The 25,850-nt window shown below is 40.7% G+C and overlaps 1 protein-coding gene across 1 annotated transcript in view; it reads right to left on the reverse strand.

Moving 5' to 3' along the window:
- Positions 1–6,955: 6,955 nt before the first annotated feature.
- Positions 6,956–25,850, reverse strand: part of CDH23 (cadherin related 23) — a 1,210,211-nt gene continuing 1,191,316 nt past the window's right edge. Inside the window, exons 64-67 of the mRNA XM_053692025.1 lie at positions 24,404–24,464; positions 21,572–21,701; positions 19,419–19,541; positions 6,956–7,658 (exon numbers count right to left, since the gene is read on the reverse strand). Of these exons, the coding sequence (XP_053548000.1) occupies positions 7,335–7,658; positions 19,419–19,541; positions 21,572–21,701; positions 24,404–24,464 (638 nt within the window). The 3' untranslated portion in view covers positions 6,956–7,334. The remainder of the gene's footprint in view (positions 7,659–19,418; positions 19,542–21,571; positions 21,702–24,403; positions 24,465–25,850) is intronic.

Here is a 25,850-nt window from a genome sequence, read left to right on the forward strand (position 1 = left end):
GATTATTGCACAGGAATGGGAGAAGCCAGGGATAGCTTTTTCCCCCGTCTCCTGTTTTTAAAAAAATGTTTCCTGTTGCTGACTCCATTAAAGATTCATGGCATAAGGTGCCTAAGTAGAAGGGGCCATTTCTACTCTGGCTCAGAGAACTACTATTCCTATAGAGGATAGCTGCTCTTTTAAGGATCCAATGGACAAAAAGCTGGAGGCTTATTTGAAGAAAATGTATGTTGTTCAAGGTCTTCAATGGCAACCCGCAGTTTGTATTGCCACTGTGTCTAGTGCGGCATCTTATTGGTCCGATGCCTTGTCTGATTCCTTTGGAGGAGATCTAAGACAGGATTAAGGCTCTCAAGCTAGCCAACTCCTTTATTTCCAATGCTACCATGCAAGTTATTAAACTGCAAGCCAAGATATCTGGCTTCACTTTGCTAGCTCACAGGGCGTTGTGGCTGAAATTATGGTCAGCAGATGTTACTTCTAAGTCCAAGCTTCTGGAGCTTCCTTACAAGGGTAAGACCTTGTTTGGACTTGGTCTGGCAGAAATAATATCTGACATTACTGGTGGAAAAGGGTCTTTTCTTCCACAAGACAAGAAGAATAGACCTAAAGGACGTCAAAGTAATTTTTGTTCCTTTCGTAACTTCAAAGGAAAGCCTTCCTCTCCCTCTTCCAAGCAGGAACAGTCCAAGTCTTCTTGGAAACCCACTCCGTCTTGGAACAAGGGGGAGCAATCAAAGAAACCAGCAGCTGAGTCTGAATCAGCATGAAGGGTTTGCCCCCGGTTCGGGATCGGATCAAGTGGGGGCAGACTTTCTCTGTTTAATCAAGCATGGATACGAGATGTCCCAGATCCTTGGGCTGTGGACATAGTGTCTCAGGGTTACAAAATAGAATTCATATCTTTTCCTCGCAGGGGCAGGTTTCACCTCTCAAGATTATCTGCAGACCAGATAAGTAGAGAGGTATTCTTGAATTGCGTTTCGGGACCTTTCTTCCCTGAGGGTGATAGTTCCAGTTCCTGTAAAGGAACAGGGCCTGGTATTCTATCCCAAAAAAGAGGGAACTTTTCATCCTATTCTAGACCTAAAGTGTCTCAAGTTTCTCAGGGTACCATCCTTCAAAATGGAAACTATTCGTTCAATTCTTCCCTTGGTCCTAGAGGGTCAGTTCATGACGACCATAGACCTGAAGGATGCATATCTTCATGTTCCCATCTACAGGGATCATCACAGGTTTCTGAGATTTGCCTTTCTAGACAAACACTTTCAGTTTGTGGCTCTTCCGTTTGGCCTTGCCACAGCTCCCAGAAATTTCTCAAAGGTTCTGGGGGCTCTCTTGGCAGTGATCAGGTCTCGGGGAATTGCAGTGGCACCTTACCTGGACGCAGTGATGTGCAGTCACTAGAGGCAGGTGAGGCAGTGCTTCACCTCTCATATGGGCAAAAATATATATTTTTTTATTGGCTTTAAAAAAAAAATTGTATTTTTTTTCCCCAGCATTTTTTTTTTCTCACAGCTATATGTTGTGCAATGAAGAGGCACAAGCAGGTCTGCCCACCATTACACAACATGCTGCGCCATCTACTGGATGACAGTGGTTAAGATCATTGCATGGCCCATTAACTGCTTATTTGAGGCAGTCCTATTTGGGCTGAACCAATCCAGCGAGAGGCATTAGTAAGTGGAACATAGGGTTGGGGCTGGATGTTAAATCATATAAAACAAAACAAAAAACGGAAAAAAAAACAACTTTCATATATTTTGTTGCTGTCCAGTGAACCTGCTAGCTTTGCTAAAGTGAAAAAGAGAGTTCTGTTCTTCCCCTCTAAGTGCAGTGGAATGTGCCACTGTCACTTCCTGAATCCTTACAGAGCAGGAAGAGAGAGGCACAGAGAACACTGTTTTAGCCACATCTTATTGAAGTAAGATTTTACTAAAAAGGGATTCTGTTAGTGAAAATGATAATTTAATGAATGTGGTTTAGTGTTTTTTTTACTCTTTTACAGCAGGGTCGTTTTTGTATTTTGTTTACTCAAACTTTACACCCACTAACTTAGCAGCTTGCCTCTGTACTAATGTATAGTCTTACTTTCTGAACTCTCTGTAGCTCTGCTGTTTTATTACTTTAAAATGCAGTGGTCCCTCTCCCCCCCCCCACTTGTGTATGTGTGTGTGTGTGTGTGTGTGTGTCTCTCTATCCATCTCTCTCCTTATGTGTTGTTCTCCCCATGGTCTCTTTCTCTCTCTGTCTCTCTTCCTCCCCCTCTGACTCTCTCATCCCTTATGTAATGAAAGAATCTATAAGCATAATTTACAGCATTAAAGGGTCACTAAACCCAAAATCTTTCTTTCATGATTCAGATAGAGAATAGAAATTTAAACAGCATTACAATTTACTTCCATTATTTATTTTGCTTCATTTTTTAAATATCCTTAGTTGAAGAAAAAGCAATGCACATGGTGAGCCAATCACACAAGGCTTCTATGTGCAGCAACCAATCAGCAGCTAGTGAGCATATCTAGATATGCTTTTCATCAAAGAATATCAAGAGAATACAACAAATTAGATAATATAAGTAAATTAGAAAGATGTTTAAAATTGCATTCTCTTTATAAATCATAAAAGAAAAAATGTGGGTGGCATGTCCCTTTAAAGTAAAAAGTATGTTTTAAACATATTTTAATGGGCATGGATTTCTAGATCTCATAATCAGAGCAAGCATTGTGTTATCTGGCAAGAGTTTCTGTTACAATCCTTTTAGACTAAAATCAGATGTTTACTAAGTTGACCAGTTTTCCAAGACACCATTTAAAGGGACATGAAACCCATATGCAAATTTAAATAACTTTCCAATATCTAATTGTCTTCATTCTTTTGATGTCCTTTGTTGAAAATCATATCTAAATATGCTCAGTAGCTGCTGATTGGTGGCTGCACATAGATACCTCATGTGATTGGCTCACCCATGTGCATTGCTATTTCTTCAACAAAGGATATCTAAAGAATGAAGGCGTATCCTAGCCACTGCCTCACCAGTCTCTGACGTCACTGCACGTCACTGCCTGGACGACATATTGGTTCAGGCGCCATCTTTTCAACAGAAATACAGAGATCTTGTTGCCTTTTCTACGTTCCCACGGATGGAAAGTGAATCTGAAAAAGAGTTCCCTTGTTCCAGCTACAAGGGTGGTTTTCTTAGGGACCATAATAGATTCCCTATCTATGAAAATTTTTTTGATAGAGGTCAGAAAATCCAAAATTCTTGCTTCTCTCTGCAGTCTACTGTTCGTCCATCAGTGGCTCAATGTATGGAGGTAATTGGTCTGATGGTCGCTTCCATGGACATCATTCCCTTTGCTCAATTCCATTTGAGAGCTCTGCAGTTATGCATGCTCAGACAATGGAATGGGGAACATTCAGATCTGTCTCAGAGGATAGATCTAGATCAGTCGACAAGAGACTCTCTCCCGTGGTGGCTTTCTCAGGAGCCACTGTCTCGGGGCACATGCTTCAGGAGACCTTCCTGGGTGATTGTAACCACGGACGCCAGCCTGCTGGGCTGGGGAGCAGTCTGGGATTCATTAAAGGCGAAGGGACTATGGATTTGGGGGGAGTCTGCTCTCTCCATAAACATGTTGGAGTTGAGAGCGATTTACAATGCTCTGATGGCTTGGCCTCAGTTGTCCTTAGCCCAGTTTATCAGGTTTCAGTCGGACAATATCAGCTTAGTGGCTTACATCAACCACCAGGGAGGAACGCAGAGTTCCTTAGCCATTAAAGAGGTGGCTCGGATTGTTCAGTGGGTGAAAGCTCAATATTGCTGTCTTTCTGCCATCCACATTCCAGGTGTGGACAACTTGGAAGCGGACTTCCTGAGCAGACAGATTTTTCATCCTGGGGAGTGGGCACTCCATCCGGAGGTGTTCTCCAGGTTAACCTTTAAATGGTGGATGCTGGAGTTGAATCTGATGGCGTCTCGACAGAACGCCAATCTTCCAAGGTATGGTTCAAGGTCGAGAGATCCGCAGGCCGTCCTGATAGATGCTCTGGCGGTTCCTTGAGATTTCAGTCTGGCATATCTATTTACTCCGTTTGCTCTCCTTCCATGAGTCATTGCTCGTATCAAACAGGAGGGAGCATCAGTAATTCTAATAGCTCCTGCTTGGCCTTGCAGGATCTGGAACGCAGACCTAGTGAAAATGTCATCTCTTCCACTTTGGAGGCTACCTCTGAGGAAGGACCTTCTAACTCAGGGTCCATTCCTTCATTCAAATCTCGTTTCTCTGAAATTGACTGCTTGGAGATTGAACGCTTAGTTCTGTGTAAGCGTAGTCTTTCTGAGTTTATCATTGAGACCATGATTCAGGCTTGCAAACCTGTTACTAGAAAGATTTACCATAAGGTATGGCGTAAATATCTTTATTGGTGCGAATCCAAGGGCTACTCTTGGAGTAGGGTCAGGATTCCTAGGATTTTGTCTTTTCTCCAGGAGGGTCTGGAGAAAGGATTGTCAGACAGTTCTCTGAAGTGTCAGATTTCTGAATGATCTATTTGTTGCATAAGCGATTGGCGGATGTGCCAGATGTTCAATCTTTTTGTCAGACTCTGGTCAGAATCAGGCCTGTGTTTAAGTCTGTTGCTCCTCCTTGGAGCCTTAACCTTAGTGGCTTACATCAACCACCAGGGAGGAACACAGAGTTCCTTAGCCATTAAGGAGGTGGCTCGGATTGTTCAGTGGGTGGAAGCTCAATATTGCTGTCTTTTTGCCATCCACATTCCATGTGTGGACTTGGAAGCGGACTTCCTGAGCAGACATATTTTTCATCCCGGGAGTGGGCACTCCATCCTGAGGTGTTCTCCAGGTTAACCCTTAAAGGGGGGATGCCTGATTTGAATCTGATGGCGTCTCGACAATGAGGAGCTCAGTTTTGGTGTGATTTACCTTGAGGTAGTGAGAGGACATTCAGGAATAGATGTGAGAAAGACAGTTAGTGACACGGGTTAGCAAGGAAGGAGAAAGGTCTGGTGCAGAGAAGTAGATATGGGTGTAGTCGGCATACAAATGATATTGGAAACCGGATGTATGTTAGGGAACCTAGTGATGACGTGTAGATTGCGGTACTCCAACAGAAAGTGGTGGCGGGGCAGAGGAGGCCCCAGAGAGGGCTATACTAAAGGTACAGTTTGACAGGTAGGAAGAGAGCCACAAAAGGGCTGTGTCACAGATGCCGAAGGATTGGAGGGTTTGGAGCAAAAGAGAGTGGTCAACAGTGTCAAAGGCTGCGGACAGATCAAGGAGGATAAGCAGAGAGAAGTGGCCTATTGATTTTGCTGTAAGTAGGTTAAGTAGGGTAAGTATGTTAAGGTAGTAACCTTAACATTTGCTGTCTCTGTGGAGAGATGGGGACGAAATCCAGATTGCAGTGGGTCAAGAAGGGAGTTTAACATAAGGAAATGGGATAGGCGTGCATATACTAGTTTTTCGAGAAGCTTTGAGGTAGGAGGGAAATAGGGCGGTAGTTGGATGGTAGGATCAAGGGAAGGTTTTTTGAGGATAGGTGTGACCAGTGCATGTTTCAGCAATGAGGGAAATATATTGGTGCTGAGGGAGAGGTTGAAAATGTGTGTTAGTATAGGGGTAAGGGTAGCTGTGAGGGGATAGGGTCAAGGGGACAGGTAGTAAGGTGAGAGTGCAGTATAAGTGCCAAAACTTCTTCCTCAGTAACAGGGGAGAATGAGTTAAGGTTATGTGGGTTGTGGTTGATTGAGAGCTTGAGGGGGGGAAATGGAATTATGTTGAGAGCTGATTTCATTTCTGATGGAGTCGATTTTGTAAATGAAGTGGCTGGCAAAGTCTTGAGCTGACAGAGAAGTTGTATTAAGAGGTGGGGGAGGGCGGAGGAGAGTATTGAAAGTGGAGAACAGACGTTTTTTGTTTGAAGAAAGAGTAGAGAAGTAGTGTTGCTTATGGAGATTAAGGGCAGAATAGTAGGAGTTCAAGATGAATTTGTAATGAAGAAAATCAGCTGAACTCTGAAATTTTCTCTAGTGCCACTCAGCAGTACAGGAACATCTGCGTAGGTACCGTGTCAGAGTAGTATGCCAGGGCTAAGGATGAGTGTGTGATTTCCAAACTATGGTAGGAGGGGCAAGATTGTCAAGGACATTTGGTCTTCCTTACAAGAGTACCCATTCCATACAGCTTTGTTTCTCTATGGGAGGCAACTTGCTACTCACTAGGACTTTCATGTTCAGCCCGTTTATGAAAATGAACTGCGGTGTGTGTATGAGGGTCGGCGTAATGATTTCACTCCATGCCAACCAATTTTTAGATTATTTGGCCCTTTAGTGTTACTCTTCTTTTTTTTTTTTTTTAACAATATTAATTATTATGTTTTTGCTTCATTTGATGTTAGTTTTTGAATACGCAAACAACTTAAGACCCATTTATTTGTTACCTAATTTTGTATTTTATGTTACTATTCTAAATATTTAATTTCTCTATACAATTTTGCTTAAATGTTGTATTTCATTTTAAATGACAAAAAATAAAATAAAACTTTTAACATTTATTTTCCCCTGAATGACATTTGCCATTACGGGTGCAGAGTTAGGAAAAACCCTTTTAGCAACAAGTTACTGGTACTTTACTGGTTTAACTAGAAACCAGCTATATGTCCTGATATTTTTTTTATTCAAATAAATAGCATACAATCCGACACATGGTTCAACCAAAATGATATCGTATTTCCACCCCACCCATGTAGCCTTTTACCCCTTTTAAATCACAAACACTTAAAAGTAAGGAAATACACACTTGAACTCATTCAGGACCCATGGGGATTCAGCCGTAGAGCTTGCATACTTTTGGTAAGCCAGCACAACAGAAAGTTCATCTAAAAGTCTTTAGGTTTTGTGTTATGACCTCAAAGGTCTGGGCAGTGTCCAGGCTAGTGTTAACTTTTTATAGAAACTTAAGTTCTAGACCAGAAGAGTCTTTAACTGCCCGCAGAAAAGAATCTGTGGTACTGGGCCATGCTCAGCATCGGTTTGTTCATCTCAATACTGCATCTTTTTCTTAAAAATAACTTTCCTCCCTTTCTTCCTTATATAGTTTCTTTTAACACTATTGGACAATTGATTTTGAAATCCTTCAAGTTTACAGTTGACCAGTGAACATCATATAACACTAGATTCTCTGGATACGCTTTTGTGCTCTTCATTGGCCTAACTCAAGCTTTCACCAGCAAACACATTCTTTTGTTGCATGATGCTGTAGTTCTGCCACAGTACTCGCTTCTTCACTGCTAGACCAATGAGGCCACCTCTAGTCATAATTCTGTTATCTCCAAAGGACTTTCTACAATGGTCTCTCTCATTTTGTGCATTGGTGTAGACTTTGCAGACTCTGTACGAGCATTTCTGTCAATAAAGGCACCAGTGTCTGTATTGAGCGTCTCCAGAGATCGGCCAAGACCTCTCTGGTCATCCTCAGGCAAACTATTAAGGTCAGAGGTCAACAGCGTTCCAGTGCTGCCATGAACAACGTGAATTCCATCTGGACCCTTTAGTTCAATGGGCTGCTTGTGCCGGAAACGGAGGGATCCCTGTCTTGGGCTTTGGTCATCATCTTCATCCAAATCATTCTGGATCAACTGTAAAACAAGATCATTAGTTAGTTGCGGATAATCTCGTCAGTTTTATTGAAGAAAAAAGCATGCAACCTTCTAGTGCATAGTCTCATCATATCATCTGAGATAAACATTCATCTTGTAGCATATACACAGTAATTACTGTCTTAAACATAACATTGCATGAGTTCACTGCATAAATACTTGGTCACAATTGATTGACCATAGAAAATGTAAATTTGATGTGGCAATATAATTTTACAGACATTTTTTTTAAATTATAGCATCAGCAGTTTACAATTATACAATGAAAGGAAAACCCAAACACTTTCTTTCATGATTCAGACAGGGCATACAATTTTTAAAAAAAACTTTCCAAATTGTATTTATCATCAAATTTACTTTGTTCGCTTGGCATTCTTTGTTTAAGGTGGATAAATGTACTACTGTGAGCTAGCTGAACACCGGTGAGCTAATGACACAAGGCATATATGAGCAGCTAGCTCCCAGTAATGCATTGCCGCCCCTGAGCCTACCTAGGTATTTTTTCCAGCCATTATATCAAGAGCACAAAGCAAATTAGAAGTAAATTGCGTGCTCTGTCTGAATATATGTGCTTTTAAGTTTTATAGCTAAGGAGTTAAGCCAGGGGTGTCCAACTAGAAGTACGGGCCCCAGTCTCAACTAAGTCCCCTGTAGTTCTGACCCTGATTCTGTGGCACACAAACAAAACCAACCTCATGTGTTTCACTCCTTTCGATCACTGCAATTCTAACATACAAATACATTAGAGAGAAAAAAAACTTTAAAACTAATCATAACGTATAGAGGAGAACACTGGGTATTTCCCTACAATGCAGGTGAACATAATAATCTTTTAGATTGTTTTCTTACTATTCTTTGTGTGCATAAAAATACTGTATAATCTGTAGTTAATTCTAAAATATAGATGTAACAAATAGAAAAAATGTCCCTTTAAACACAGTTTCTGATAAGGACACTTTAGGCCTCCTTTAAACAAAGTGAACTAAATTGTATAAATTGTTAGATCAGCTAAATACAAACCATTCATATCACTAATATCTTTCATGTGCGGGTTGATTTTCTCCTTTGGTTAAAGAGACAATAAACACATTGAAATGTTTACATAAAATATAATAATAAGTGGAACTTCTGTAATGTATGAGAACAGAAGTATTAGTTATGTTTGGCATCTCATGACCACCTCTATGGTCAGGCACCAGTTAACAGAAACCGTGAACAAATCCCTTTTGTTCCTGCAGCTTCAGGTTTGTGCTATTTTTTCTTCTGTAAAAAAATAAAAATAAAAAAGACTACTCACCTGTTAGCCTGTAAAATCAATGATTACAATAAGTACACGGTTTATGTAGCAAGACTTTAGTACAATGTAAAAATCACACCATGCACATACAATGAATACACCAGGCTCACTCTGCCTGCACGCCACCGCAAAATGCTATCTACCTCCGTGACTGAGGACTGGTCCCCAGAACTGGTAGTTGCCTTGTGGATCATACGTTGCGCTAGCAATTTTTTCAGCCTCATATAATCATCCAACACCACTTTGAGCAGCGATCCCTGTGACAGTTTCAGCACGGACATAAAAGTTATTTTTAATCACATGACTCTTTTTATGGATCAACAGGGTCTGTTGGTGACGATACTACATTTGTTTTTTAAGGGCACTCTGTACTTTCATTAAATCTACACTGTGTATGTGAAATTTAGAAGGCACAGAAATTAAAATGAAGCTTTTATTAAAAAAAGTGGCTGCAGCGTTTATGACAATGTAATGCATATAGTGCTCAATACGTGCACATTCCTAAGCATAACGTATTATGCTCTTATACAAGGGAGTTCAAAGGAACAGAAAACATTTATTTTACAGTTTATATAGGTCTATAGTGCCTTAAAAATTTAGTATGAATCAAAATAAGTCATACTGCAGTTTTAAAAGCACAATAAACTGATTTAAAATATAAACAATATATGTTTCATATCTCTTTAAGTTAAAAAAAGGAATCCCTAGAGAAAGAGCTTAATCTTAAAGGGATACAAAACTCAATTTTTTTTCTTTCATGGTACAGATAGTGCATGCAATTTTAAGTAACTTTCTATTTTACTCCTATTACATTTTCTTCGTTCTCTTGCTATCTTTATTTAAAAATCAGAAATGTAAAGCTTAGGAGCCGGCCTATTTTAGGTTCAGCACCCTGGATAGTGTTTGCTTATTGGTGGCTACATTTAGCCACCAATAAGCAAGCATAAGCCAGGTTCTCAACCAAAAATGGACTGGCTCCTAAGTTTCACATTCCTGCTTTTTAAATAAAGAGAGCAAGAGAACGAATAAAAATGAACAAATAAAAATTGATAATAGGAGTAAATTAGAAAGTTGCTTAACCTCTTAAGGACCGGGCATTTCAGACAAAAACTTCTTCAAAAGACCAGAGCAATTTTAGCATTTTTGCCATCACTACATTTAAACAGAAATAGAGCCTTTTTTTATATTTACCTATCAAAACTATATATATTATTTTTAGTAGACAACTCAAATCTAGGCCCATTTTGGTATATTTCATGCCACCAATTCACTGCCAAATGCGATCAAATAAAAATAATTGTTAACTTTTTCACAATTTTAGGTTTCTCACTGAAATTATTTACAGCTTGTGCAATCATGGCACACATGGTTGTAAATGCTTCTCTGGGATCCTCTTTGTTCAGAAACAGCAGATATATATGGCTTTGTCATTGCTTTTTGGTAATTAGAAGGCTGCTGCGTACCACACTTGTATTATGTCCAGCGGTGAAGGGGTTAATTAGGTAGCTTGTAGGGTTAATATTAGCTTTAGTGTAGAGCTCAGCCTCCCATCTGAGACATCCCACCACCTGACCCCTCTCAAACAGCTCTCTCTCCCCCCCCCCCCCCAAAGTCATTCCCATGTTAAGTACTGGCAGAAAGTCTGCCAGTATAAAAATTTAAGTTTTTTTATATATATTTTCTGCAGGGTAGTATCCCCCTTACCTCCCTGATCCCCCCCCAAACAGCTCTCTAACCCTCCCCACTCTAGCTATTAGCTGCCATCATTGCTATATTTTTAACCTTTTTAAAAAAATATTTTTTTTAGTTTCTGTTGCTGCCCCCCCTCATTACCCTCCCCCTCCCAGATCCCTTTCCCTCAACGGATCCCACATAGGATCCCCCTCATTGCCCCTCCTCGCCCCTTCCCCCTCACTGCCCCCTTTCAATGCCTGTAGCTTGGTGTAGTGGTCCCGCCCTCCTCCTCCAGTGATGGGCCGCCCCCCCCACCTCCCTCCTTAAATCGGCACCACCGCTCTGCATCGGTAAATCTGCAACTCTACTTCTGCAGTGCCCCACTCGTGGGGCATGTAGAAATAGCGCATTCTCGGGTACAGGGTACGGCGCTGGTCGTTAAGGGGTTAAAATTGCATGCTCTATCTGAATCATTAAATTGGAAAGGTTTTTCTAATTCATGAAAGTTTGACTTCTAAACCCTAGTTATTTAGTCATTTGTGTTCAGTGCAGGGCAGAAAAACGTTACAAATATATTTGGATGAAGTTAAAGCTGTTTAAATTGATCAGTAAAGCTGTTACTGCAGTAACTCGGGATGGTAAGGGCAATTCTCATGTCTCAGAATATTCATCTTGTCCCATTCAGGACTGGAAATTTGTTTTAAAACATCATATAAAACAGAACATCAAATCCTCACTGATGTCTCTTTAGACATAATAACCTAGAGTACAAGTGGAACCTATTTACAAGTGTGCTTCACTCGATCTATAACATTCCATTGGGTATTTAACGCACTGATACATATATAGAGCACCCTATACTTCCAATGGATAGCACAAAGCGGTAGTAGCTCTTTCATTACACTTGTATTACAAGTCATCTGATAATTTTGCGCTTACGCACAGATTATTCTAATTTACTGCTTTGGAAAACACAGTATTAACTTTTAGCACTTGCTTTTGTGTATTAAATTGCACATTAAAATACAAAAGTCATAAATGAAAAACTCCACTACCTGAACACAATATACAGGGAGTGCAGAATTATTAGGCAAATGAGTATTTCTCTTGTTAAGTGTATCCAGTCCACGGATCATCCATTACTTATGGGATATTAACTCCTCCCCAACAGGAAGTGCAAGAGGATTCACCCAGCAGAGCTGCTATATAGCTCCTCCCCTAACTGCCATTACCAGTCATTCTCTTGCACCCAACGAATAGATAGGATGTGTGAGAGGACTGTGGTGATTATACTTAGTTTCATACCTTCAATCAAAAGTTTGTTATTTTATAATAGCACCGGAGTGTGTTATTCCTTCTCTGGTAGAATTTGAAGAAGAATCTACCTGAGTTTTTCTATGATTTTAGCCGGAGTAGTTAAGATCATATTGCTGTTTCTCGGCCATCTGAGGAGAGGTAAACTTCAGATCAGGGGACAGCGGGCAGATTAATCTGCAAAGAGGTATGTAGCAGTTTGTTATTTTCTGACATGGAATTGATGAGAAAATTCTGCCATACCGATATAATGTAAACTCAGCCTTAAATGCAGTAGCAGCAACTGGTATCAGGCTGTCATGTATGTATATTTTACACTTCAGTATTCTGGGGAATGGCACTTCACTGGAATTATACTGTATGCATAAAACTTTAGCCTAATTTGCAGGGACTAGCAACAGGCTTTTTAATAACACTCAATTTATTAATGTTAAACGTTTTTTGCTGGCATGTAAAATCGTTTAATTTTCTGAGGTACTGGGTGAAAAAATGTTTTGGGCACTATTTTTTTCCACTTGGCAGTCGTTTTATTTAATTTATGACAGTTTACTGATCTCTCTCACTGTTATGTGTGAGGGGGAGGCTATCAGGGTTAGTTATCCTTTGCTAATGGGAGCAATCCTTTGCTAAAATTGTGTTTTTTTACAAAGATTTGATGCTATAACTTTTCAGTTTATTAATTTTCAACTGTCATAACTTTTTCTGTGCTTCTTATAGGCACAGTACGTTTTCATATTATAGTAAATTACTTGAAAAGTATTTCCAAGTTGCTAGTTTATTTGCTAGTGTGTTAAACATGTCTGATTCAGAGGAAGATATCTGTGCTATATGTGCTAAAGCCAAAGTGGAGCCCAATAGAAATTTATGTACTAACTGTATTGATGCTACTTTAAATAAAAGTCAATCTGTACAAATTGAACATATTTCACCAAACAACGAGGGGAGAGTTATGCCGACTAACTCGCCTCACGTGTCAGTACCTGCATCTCCCGCTCGGGAGGTGCGTGATATTGTAGCGCCGAGTACATCTGGGCGGCCATTACAAATCACATTACAGGATATGGCTACTGTTATGACTGAAGTTTTGGCTAAATTACCAGAACTAAGAGGTAAGCGTGATCACTCTGGGGTGAGAACAGAGTGCGCTGATAATATTAGGGCCATGTCAGACACTGCGTCACAATTTGCAGAACATGAGGACGGAGAGCTTCATTCTGCGGGTGACGGTTCTGATCCAAACAAACTGGATTCAGATATTTCAAATTTTAAATTTAAGCTGGAAAACCTCCGTGTATTACTAGGGGAGGTGTTAGCGGCTCTGAATGATTGTAACACAGTTGCAATACCAGAGAAAATGTGTAGGTTGGATAAATATTTTGCGGTACCCGGCGAGTACTGACGTTTTTCCTATACCTAAGAGACTTACTGAAATTGTTACTAAGGAGTGGGATAGACCCGGTGTGCCGTTCTCACCCCCTCCGATATTTAGAAAGATGTTTCCAATAGACGCCACCACACGGGACTTATGGCAAACGGTCCCTAAGGTGGAGGGAGCAGTTTCTACTTTAGCTAAGCGTACCACTATCCCGGTGGAGGATAGCTGTGCCTTTTCAGATCTAATGGATAAAAAGTTAGAGGGTTACCTTAAGAAAATGTTTGTTCAACAAGGTTTTATATTGCAACCTCTTGCATGCATTGCGCCTGTCACGGCTGCAGCAGCATTTTGGTTTGAGTCTCTGGAAGAGACACTTGAATCAGCTCCATTAGATGAGATTACACACAAGCTTAAAGCCCTTAAGTTAGCTAACTCATTTATTTCAGATGCCGTAGTACATTTAACTAAACTTACGGCTAACAATTCCGGATTCGCCATTCAGGCACGCAGAGCACTGTGGCTAAAATCCTGGTCAGCTGACGTTACTTCTAAATCTAAATTGCTTAATATACCTTTCAAAGGGCAGACCTTATTCGGGCCCGGGTTGAAAGAAATTATCGCTGACATTACAGGAGGTAAAGGCCATGCCCTGCCTCAAGACAGAGCCAAACCTAAGGCTAGACAGTCTAATTTTCGTTCCTTTCGTAATTTCAAAGCAGGAGCAGCATCAACTTCCTCTGCACCAAAACAGGAAGGAGCTGTTGCTCGCTACAGACAAGGCTGGAGACCTAACCAGTCCTGGAACAAGGGCAAGCAGGCCAGGAAACCTGCTGCTGCCCCTAAGACAGCATGAATCGAGGGCCCCCGATCCGGGAACGGATCTAGTGGGGGGCAGACTTTCTCTCTTCGCCCAGGCTTGGGCAAGAGATGTCCAGGATCCCTGGGCGTTAGAGATCATATCTCAGGGATACCTTCTAGACTTCAAATTCTCTCCCCCAAGAGGGAGATTTCATCTGTCAAGGTTGTCAACAAACCAAATAAAGAAAGAGGCGTTTCTACGCTGCGTACAAGATCTTTTATTAATGGGAGTGATCCATCCGGTTCCGCGGTCGGAACAAGGACAGGGGTTTTACTCAAATCTGTTTGTGGTTCCCAAAAAAGAGGGAACTTTCAGGCCAATCTTGGATTTAAAGATCCTAAACAAATTCCTAAGAGTTCCATCGTTCAAAATGGAAACTATTCGGACAATTTTACCCATGATCCAAAAGGGTCAGTACATGACCACAGTGGATTTAAAGGATGCTTACCTTCACATACCGATTCACAAAGATCATTACCGGTATCTAAGGTTTGCCTTTCTAGACAGGCATTACCAGTTTGTAGCTCTTCCATTCGGATTGGCTACGGCTCCGAGAATCTTCACAAAGGTTCTGGGTGCTCTTCTGGCGGTACTAAGACCGCGAGGAATTGCGGTAGCTCCGTACCTAGACGACATTCTGATACAAGCTTCAAGCTTTCAAACTGCCAAGTCTCATACAGAGTTAGTACTGGCATTTCTAAGGTCGCATGGATGGAAGGTGAACGAAAAGAAGAGTTCTCTCTTTCCACTCACAAGAGTTCCCTTCTTGGGGACTCTTATAGATTCTGTAGAAATGAAGATTTACCTGACAGAAGACAGGTTAACAAAGCTTCAAAATGCATGCCGTGTCCTTCATTCCATTCAACACCCGTCAGTAGCTCAATGCATGGAGGTGATCGGCTTAATGGTAGCAGCAATGGACATAGTACCCTTTGCACGCCTACATCTCAGACCGCTGCAATCGTGCATGCTAAGTCAGTGGAATGGGGATTACTCAGACTTGTCCCCTACTCTGAATCTGGATCAAGAGACCAGAAATTCTCTTCTATGGTGGCTTTCTCGGCCACATCTGTCCAGGGTGATGCCATTCAGCAGGCCGGACTGGACAATTGTAACAACAGACGCCAGCCTACTAGGTTGGGGCGCTGTCTGGAATTCTCTGAAGGCTCAGGGACAATGGAATCAGGAGGAGAGTCTCCTACCAATAAACATTCTGGAATTGAGAGCAGTTCTCAATGCCCTTCTGGCTTGGCCCCAGTTAACAACTCGGGGGTTCATCAGGTTTCAGTCGGACAACATCACGACTGTAGCTTACATCAACCATCAGGGAGGGACAAGAAGCTCCCTAGCAATGATGGAAGTATCAAAGATAATTCGCTGGGCAGAGTCTCACTCTTGCCACCTGTCAGCAATCCACATCCCGGGAGTGGAGAACTGGGAGGCGGATTTCTTAAGTCGTCAGACTTTTCATCCGGGGGAGTGGGAACTTCATCCGGAGGTCTTTGCCCAAATACTTCGACGTTGGGGCAAACCAGAGATAGATCTCATGGCGTCTCAACAGAACGCCAAGCTTCCTCGTTACGGGTCCAGATCCAGGGATCCGGGAGCGGTTCTGATAGATGCTTTGACAGCACCTTGGACCTTCGGGATGGCTTATGTGTTTCCACCCTTCCCGATGCTTCCTCGATTGATTGCCAGAATCAAACAGGAGAGAGCATCAGTGATTCTAATAGCGCCTGCATGGCCACGCAGGACTTGGTATGCAGATCTAGTGGACATGTCATCCTGTCCACCTTGGTCGCTACCTCTGAAACAGGACCTTCTGATCCAGGGTCCCTTCAAACATCAAAATCTAATTTCTCTGAAGCTGACTGCTTGGAAATTGAACGCTTGATTTTATCAAAACGTGGTTTTTCTGAGTCAGTTATTGATACCTTAATACAGGCTAGGAAGCCTGTTACCAGAAAGATTTACCATAAGATATGGCGCAAATACTTATATTGGTGCGAATCCAAGAGTTACTCATGGAGTAAGGTTAGGATTCCGAGGATATTGTCTTTTCTACAAGAAGGTTTAGAAAAGAGTTTATCCGCTAGTTCCTTAAAGGGACAGATTTCAGCTCTGTCCATTCTTTTACACAAACGTCTGTCAGAAGTTCCGGACGTTCAAGCTTTTTGTCAGGCTTTAGCTAGGATCAAGCCTGTGTTTAAAACTGTTGCTCCACCATGGAGTTTGAACTTAGTTCTTAATGTTTTACAGGGGGTTCCGTTTGAACCCCTTCATTCCATTGATATCAAGTTGTTATTTTGGAAAGTTCTGTTTTTAATGGCGATTTCCTCGGCTCGAAGAGTCTCTGAGTTATCTGCCTTACATTGTGATTCTCCTTATCTGATTTTTCATTCAGACAAGGTAGTTCTGCGTACTAAACCTGGGTTCCTACCTAAGGTGGTCACTAACAGGAATATCAATCAAGAGATTGTGGTTCCATGTTTGTGTCCTAATCCTTCTTCGAAAAAGGAACGTCTGCTACACAATCTAGATGTAGTCCGTGCCCTGAAATTTTATCTACAGGCAACTAAGGATTTTCGACAAACGTCTTCCCTGTTTGTCGTTTATTCTGGTCAGAGGAGAGGTCAAAAAGCTTCGGCTACCTCTCTCTCCTTTTGGCTTCGTAGCATAATACGGTTAGCCTATGAGACTGCTGGACAGCAGCCTCCTGAAAGAATTACAGCACATTCTACTAGAGCTGTGGCTTCCACTTGGGCCTTTAAGAATGAGGCTTCTGTTGAACAGATTTGCAAGGCTGCAACTTGGTCTTCTCTTCATACTTTTTCCAAATTTTCCAAATTTGACACTTTTGCTTCTTCGGAGGCTGTTTTTGGGAGAAAGGTTCTTCAGGCAGTGGTTCCTTCCGTATAAAGAGCCTGCCTGCCTGTCCCTCCCGTCATCCGTGTACTTTAGCTTTGGTATTGGTATCCCATAAGTAATGGATGATCCGTGGACTGGATACACTTAACATGAGAAAACATAATTTATGCTTACCTGATAAATTTATTTCTCTTGTAGTGTATCCAGTCCACGGCCCGCCCTGTCACTTTAAGGCAGGTAATTTTTCCATTAAACTACAGTCACCACTGCACCCTATGGTTTTCCTTTCTCTGCATGTTTTCGGTCGAATGACTGGTAATGGCAGTTAGGGGAGGAGCTATATAGCAGCTCTGCTGGGTGAATCCTCTTGCACTTCCTGTTGGGGAGGAGTTAATATCCCATAAGTAATGGATGATCCGTGGACTGGATACACTACAAGAGAAATAAATTTATCAGGTAAGCATAAATTATGTTTTTGACCACATCATCCTCTTTATGCATGTTGTCTTTCTCCAAGCTGTATAGGCTCGAATGCCTACTACCAATTAAGCATATTAGGTGATGTGCATCTCTGTAATGAGAAGGGGTGTGGTCTAATGACATCAGCACCCTATATCAGGTGTGCATAATTATTAGGCAACTTCCTTTCCTTTGGCAAAATGGGTCAAAAGAAGGACTTGACAGGCTCAGAAAAGTCAAAAATAGTGAGATATCTTGCAGAGGGATGCAGCACTCTTAAAATTGCAAAGCTTCTGAAGCGTGATCATCGAACAATCAAGCGTTTCATTCAAAATAGTCAACAGGGTCGCAAGAAGCGTGTGGAAAAACCAAGGCGCAAAATAACTGCCCATGAACTGAGAAAAGTCAAGCGTGGAGCTGCCAAGATGCCACTTGCCACCAGTTTGGCCATATTTCAGAGCTGCAACATCACTGGAGTGCCCAAAAGCACAAGGTGTGCAATACTCAGAGACATGGCCAAGGTAAGAAAGGCTGAAAGACGACCACCACTGAACAAGACACACAAGCTGAAACGTCAAGACTGGGCCAAGAAATATCTCAAGACTGATTTTTCTAAGGTTTTATGGACTGATGAAATGAGAGTGAGTCTTGATGGGCCAGATGGATGGGCCCGTGGTTGGATTGGTAAAGGGCAGAGAGCTCCAGTCCGACTCAGACGCCAGCAAGGTGGAGGTGGAGTACTGGTTTGGGCTGGTATCATCAAAGATGAGCTTGTGGGGCCTTTTCGGGTTGAGGATGGAGTCAAGCTCAACTCCCAGTCCTACTGCCAGTTTCTGGAAGACACCTTCTTCAAGCAGTGGTACAGGAAGAAGTCTGCATCCTTCAAGAAAAACATGATTTTCATGCAGGACAATGCTCCATCACACGCGTCCAAGTACTCCACAGCGTGGCTGGCAAGAAAGGTATAAAAGAAGAAAATCTAATGACATGGCCTCCTTGTTCACCTGATCTGAACCCCATTGAGAACCTGTGGTCCATCATCAAATGTGAGATTTACAAGGAGGGAAAACAGTACACCTCTCTGAACAGTGTCTGGGAGGCTGTGGTTGCTGCTGCACGCAATGTTGATGGTGAACAGATCAAAACACTGACAGAATCCATGGATGGCAGGCTTTTGAGTGTCCTTGCAAAGAAATGTGGCTATATTGGTCACTGATTTGTTTTTGTTTTGTTTTTGAATGTCAGAAATGTATATTTGTGAATGTTGAGATGTTATATTGGTTTCACTGGTAAAAATAAATAATTGAAATGGGTATATATTTGTTTTTTGTTAAGTTGCCTAATAATTATGCACAGTAATAGTCACCTGCACACACAGATATCCCCCTAAAATAGCTATAACTAAAACCAAACTAAAAACTACTTCCAAAACTATTCAGCTTTGATATTAATGAGTTTTTTGGGTTCATTGAGAACATGGTTGTTGTTCAATAATAAAATTAATCCTCAAAAATACAACTTGCCTAATAATTCTGCACTCCCTGTATGTACCACAAAGTGGCCAAAACAACCCACCAAGGTAGACACACATATATGAAAATGATGGTCTTATAATATAATATTATATATGGACTCCACCTTCCATATCCTTTTTATTTTAAAAGATTTGGCTGCTACAAACAATCACAGATTACAATGTCTAGTTGAGGAATCTCATTTTTTTTGTAAAGTAAATTAACGCTGCATAAAATTATTACTTTGTTAGTCCGCCAATGATTGGATGCAACAACCAAGCATTTTTTAAATAATGCATATGATTTCCTGGTCAATTGACAAGGGAAGAAAAAAGAGCAGACATTTTTTTATTTGTAGCGGAATACACGTTGATCTCACCTTAATTGGTCCTTCACGCATAATCTGACCAAGTTTAGCGATGTTATCGTACTCTTGTATTGCTGCACGTAGGTATCTGTCATCTTCTGGTTTGGTAGCTGTTGGTTCTCGTCCAAAGGTTCCCTGAAAGAGGAAGCGGCAACTTGGTCACAAACGAGAGAAAAGGTTGTGTTAAACAGAAAGAGGAACAAACAGCATTCATTTAACCTAAACACATTCCAGATTTTTAAAATCTCTATTAAAATGATCAGAACTGTGTGTTTCATGAGATGCGCGTGGCGTACAAAATTAGTTATTATAATTTATTTGTCAAGAAAATAATGAAAGACAAATTTTTGCACATTTAGTGCTGAGACAGGGATATCTGCAAATATGGTCTTTTTTGTTTACTCTGCAAATAATGCTCAGAAGACTTGCGATATAGCGTGATCAGTAGTAGTGCTAGCAAAACGGACGTAGAATATTTATTTAGATTTATTTATAAATGATCCTACAGTCAGCACCATTTATTCTTAATGACTACTGATGAATTAGTTGGTCTCAAGCAGGTTTTACTCTCATATTTTTGTGTTTCTGTTGTTGATTTATAAGGGTTTAAAAAAAACTATCTGCTCGTTTGTTCTTGCACAATACACAAGCTATTTACAGCACTCCCCCGGCACTCCCCTATTACACTGTACATTATACCAATATAGAATCCATTTATATAGCCCATCTGGAAGTGTTTTTGTAACAATGTATAGTTTTAGCCTTGTTTTTAATAATATTGTGCTGATTTTTAGACTCCTAACCAAGGCCCAACGTGTCAGATGTAGACCCAGGTCTACAGATTCCTGCTGCTCCTGTTTGTGTAATCTGTCTTTTCATAAGCAGGGAAGGGGGAGAGTGTCTGCTCTCATCAACAGTGCTAAACTGGGAGCTTCTAAGTTTTAAAATATTTGATACTGGATTTTTAAATCAGTATTTGTGCATATTCTTCTTTATAGTAGTGTCTATTACATGGAGTTATAGGAAAATTTGTGTCTACTGTCTCTTGAAAGAACTTACTGTACATTACAAATATTGTACAGAGATCTAAAGACCTCTGATATTTCCAAACATTTAAACATGAGGCTTCTCCCCTTGTAATCACTGTTGAAACGAAGGTTCTGTGGACAATAGAAAATAAAAAATTGGGTCTCCTAGCTGTAATTCACAGTGAGTGTCAGCCAGCACATTTTGCACCTTATCATTCTGGTGCTATCTCAAATTGTGAGTTTGATTATCTTTTTAATACTTCATCATATTCCAAACATGGTTACGCTATGAGACACCCCTCTTTTCTATTCTCAATATTAATGGCAAAAAATATTTGAAAAAATATTGGAATTTTCTGTTCCTGAGAAGAGGTGTAAAACTGAGGTCAGATGTTACCATTAAATTGGTCACAAGAAACCAAGTGTAATTCCAGCCTTTGCCAGATAAAAAAGACCTTTAATATTTTACATCAGGGTCCATGTCCTTAACCTATACTAGGGGGTAGATTTACCAATGTCTGTCCAACATGATACGCTGTCAGACATTGCTGAATGCCGACAGCATACGCTATCGGTATTTATCATTACACAAGCAGTTCACCAGAACTGCTTGTGCAATGCTGCCCCCTGCAGATTCGCGGCCAATCGGCCGCTAGCAGGGGGTGTCAATCAGCCCGATCGTATAGGTTCGGGCAGATTGAAGACCACAGCCTCAGAGGCAGCGGGCAAGTTATGGAGCAGCGGTCTTTAGCTTCATAACTGCTTTTAGTAATATACCCCATTGTCTGAAACGTTAACATCCCTATGGATCCTGATGTAAAATAATATAGATCCTTTATATTTAGCAAGGCTGGAATTACACTTGGTTTCTTGTGGTTGATCTATCATTTATTCCTTGCATGCCAAGGAAGATTCAGTGTGCTCTGTTTTCCATTTTATTTATTCTTTTACCATTAAATTGGTAACTTCTTTACAATAAAAACCTATAAATGTGTGCAAGAAAAAGAACTGGTGCCGGAACTGCATTTATGCAACTACATTTCTACTACTGTGTCTGTGACATATATTAAGGATCCTTATGGCTTTGTACTGAGCAGTGAATGCGTCAAGCAGCTGACAGGGGGCTTGTTAACCTACATGTGTCCTTGCTGGGCTGTTCCAGAGATCGGTGATGTCACTTAGGTTTTCAGGTAGGTCGTCCTCATGCTCTGCTTGAGCCGCCAGCTCCATGTTTCTGCAGAACGGATCTAGCCACACTGGATTTGCCCTATCAATGCAAAATAATCATATGGATCACAACCTGAGTGATCTACTGCACTTCATTATGACATAACATTAGAATCTTCCCAACATAAAAGTAAATGTAATTTGACCAGAAACTGCAGACATTCACCCTGAAAGGACACAAGACCAACTAAGTGTTTTGTTGGTTTGATCATTCATGTTTGGCTTTAAGGTTTATTACATATTCACTGTTACAGGTCAGGGTAAGCACTATATCCCTCACCAGACAGATAAAACTCAATCAAATGAAGTGAATGTCACGCAGGGATATACTTTAGCGGGCATAGAAGCCATTTTCTTATTTGTTGCATCTAAAAGAGTGTGTTTTACAATGAGTCACAATCCTAACTGATCTTCCTTAACACATACAGTATATACATAAAAGACTACATAATATTTATAACAGTTCCTAGTCTGGTCATTGTTGTAGCAAGGAAATAGTATCTGCTCACAATCATCTGAAAGAAGAGCTGCTGCGCTAGTGTGACAGCCAATGACAACAGATCACCCAAATGATCATTTCCTTTGATCAGCCCAACCTAGTATTAAAGCACTCAAAAGCCTCCCAACTATGGACTAGATTACAAGTGGAGCTCAAAAATATTAGCGCTTACATCACTCAAGTTAAATCAATTCCTATTCTTGCGCTCATATTACAAGTTAAAAGTAAAATATTTTCACTGAAGCAAAAGCCTCAGAGGCACTAACATCTGGAGGTCAGATAGTTTGGCTGCGCTAACTCCCTCTCCCTATAGACTTCTATGAAGCGCGCTACAAAATCCTGTCCTGGCTTTCATTTAAACGCTAACCCAACGGTAAGAAGGCCAAGAAACGTCACATTAAAAGTTTGCAGTGAAGTTAAATCCAGAGAGTGTGATTTTCATTGGATGTTCTTTATTACTATATTTCACCCTCGTCCTGAGATTCTTTGTTAGTGAGAGTGCACCTCAATATTGAACTTAGATAGATAGATAGATAGACACATACATACAGTATATACACCTTTGAGCTCTTCCCAGTCAAATGTCTTGTCATATACAATATCACCTTAAAATACTCCATACATATATTTCAATAACAACCATATTTATATATATATTATAATACTTTATTTTAACGTCTTTATTTATTCTAGTAGTTCACTTCAGGTCTCAAGTTATGCTTAACTTTTTAGTGCTGTTATGTATTGTGCTCCAGCACAGCTTATAACTCACAGCTTGGTATATGAGTGATGTTTAGTGAGGCAGCGCTATCTATTAAAAGTGTAGGGCATTCTAAAGATATGATGGCTATGCTAAACATTGTCTGGTAATTCATCCTTCATTGACTTGTAATACCAGAGTGTGTGCTGTTAGTGCGGGCTTGTGATGTTGATAGCATACCCTGCTACTCTGGCCTATATTTCCCATGACCCGCCCTCTTTGCTCAACCTCTGATCTACATCTCTCCACTCCTATTATCTCTATGTCCCTCTCCTGCCTCCAAGACTTCTTACATGCTGCTCTGTTCTGGAACTCTCTACCTCACTCCATAAGACTGCCTCCAACCTTGTATAGCTTTAATAATAATGAATAAGATCATATGCCCACCTAGATGGGCAGGCTGGTACTAAGAGGTGGAAACTGGAAATGTCTTTGGTAGTCCAGTCATGTTTAGGACACAGTAATAGGCAGCTCTGGGGTTGGTTAAATACCCTCCAATCATTATTAAAGAGCAGCACTATAAACTAGGGTTGGTTCTTGGCCATGAAATTTGGTGATACAAAAATAAGTCCTACACAGATAAATAACAAGTGTGCAGGGTAGCTCTTGTTCTACAAAGAGCACAACAAAAGTAGCCACTCAAGGTGCAAAGGAAAATATAAAAACTTGAAGCTTTATTTCTCAAATTAAAAAATATATGCAGCATCAACACATGGATACGAGTCTTATCCCCATGACTGCCATGTGTTGATGCTGCATATATTTTTTTATTTGAGAAATAAAGCTTTAAGTTTTTATATTTAGTCTGTGCACCTTGAGTTGCTACTTTGTTGTGCTATTTCTATGATTGGCGAGGCTGATCCCTCGCTCAGTAGCGACTCCTAAACGTATGCAGCGCACCAGATACACGTGTCCAGACAGCCTTAAGCGTGTTACGTCCTGGAGCCACGGTATAGTGTAACCAAGGTAGCTCCTGTTCTACAACCTTCTCCTACCTTATGTTTTTAACCCCCTCTTGTCCCCTCTTAACCCCCTTCCTTGCGTCTGCACACAATATTGGACATGTAAACAAGGTGCTTGCCTGCAAATTGAGGCTTTGGGATCTTACTGATTAGAATGGGGAGGATACAGTACCCACTACACCACCAAGAACCAGCTCTGCCCAAACCCTCGATGGTCCCAAGAACCCTGTATTATCTAAACAGGACTGTACGTTTCTGCACCTCTGTCCTTGTTACCAGAAATAACATCTGGGTTCCCCAGAAGGGCTCAGGAACTAAACAAAATAAGATGATCACTAACTATATGTGTTTAACAATAAGAAAGATTGGAATATTATCAAAAGAATAGAATAGAATTAACCCCAAAAGCCTATATTTCCCTCCTCCACTATTATTAAACCTATAGCCCACTTTTGTTAACAGCTGAAAATGTTACCATCTAGCACGTCCTCGTGCACAGCTCACAGTAGTTTGAAACTCACCCTTCGAATGAGTACTTATTGGTATTTGGCATATCAAGAATATCCATAAATCCTCTGTTGCCTGCAAAATAAACAGAAAATGAAGGTTACAAAGGTTATAATAAAAAAGAAGTTCCCGTCTAACAGATTTTTAATTTTATATAATTTGATACCATTGTATTTCCAAACAGAAAAGTGCCGGTATAAATATTAATCTATATACTCTCTTAATTAATACTAATAATAATCAGTGGCCTAACGTTTCTACAACAAAATATATATAATTAAATTAGTAAAATAAGGGTCTGATTATCTAAAAGTTGCTGGATAAGATGTAAAAATCCCAGCTGGTACCCACAGGGATTACCCTCAGTGAATTCCTAAAAAAGAGGCTGTATATGCAAATTGTAAGTTGGTTCCTGTAGGAAGAAATGGAGGAAACTTTGCTGGTGAAAGTGAAGTTAGCAGGATACACTCATTAAAATGAAATACTGTAGCCAATACAAATTAGATTACTGTTAGGGTTGCCACCTGTCCCTTTAAAATACAGAACATTTATAAGTTACACATGCTGCAGGGTGTGCCGGGAGGAATATGAATAGTGCTGTCCAGAAACACAATACATGTTCCTCCCTGCACACCCTGCAGCATGTGTAACTCATAAGTGTCCAGGAAAACATGGCGGCAACCCTAAACTGTGTTTTTAACATGTAGGTGCTTTTCTATTAGGATAATAAGTGTTTGCATACTTTTAACACAATTTTGCCACCTTCCAGTGTGTCAGATAAAACAGTGAGAACTGTAGGGGAAAATACAGAATATGAAAGACCTGGCAGAGATCTTCCACCTACGCCCATGAAAGGCTCCTGTTCAGCCCAGTAGCAGATGCATTGGAGGTTATTTTACAACAAGGAAAAACCATACATTTTGAATTTCAGATTTGTAAGCAATTTTTTTGTGAGCCATATTGTAATGTATGTATAGTCTTCGCATATTTAAATGCAGGAAATGTCCCTTTTGAGACACAATGTTGCCAAGGTAAAAAATATCTTTAGATAATTCCAATAGGGCTTCATAGTTCTGGGGAAGTCTCACAAGCCCAGAGACCTTTGTATAATCGGGTCCTGAGAACTGACTGTATTAATAGGACGGCTACATTCATGTCTCAATATAAACTTGGATTTATATTTCATGCAGGCAACTTGGGCTTTCCAGACTAGTGCACAGTAGCATGTGTATGTACAACAAACATTTGTCTTCTTGAGAAAAGATTATAGGGCCTATCTATCAAGCCTGAAGGCTCGCCAGAAACACCAGTTATGAAGCAGCGGTCTAAAGACCGTTGCTCCATAACCTGTCCATTTGCTCTGAGAAGGTGGACAGACATCGCTGCAATTCAACCAGATCGAATACGATCAGGTAGATTGCCCCCCCTGCTAGCGGCTGATTGGCCACGAATCTGCAGGGG

This window comes from Bombina bombina, chromosome 9 (assembly GCF_027579735.1).
Source record: "Bombina bombina isolate aBomBom1 chromosome 9, aBomBom1.pri, whole genome shotgun sequence".
In the NCBI taxonomy this organism is placed as follows: Eukaryota; Metazoa; Chordata; class Amphibia; order Anura; family Bombinatoridae; genus Bombina; species Bombina bombina.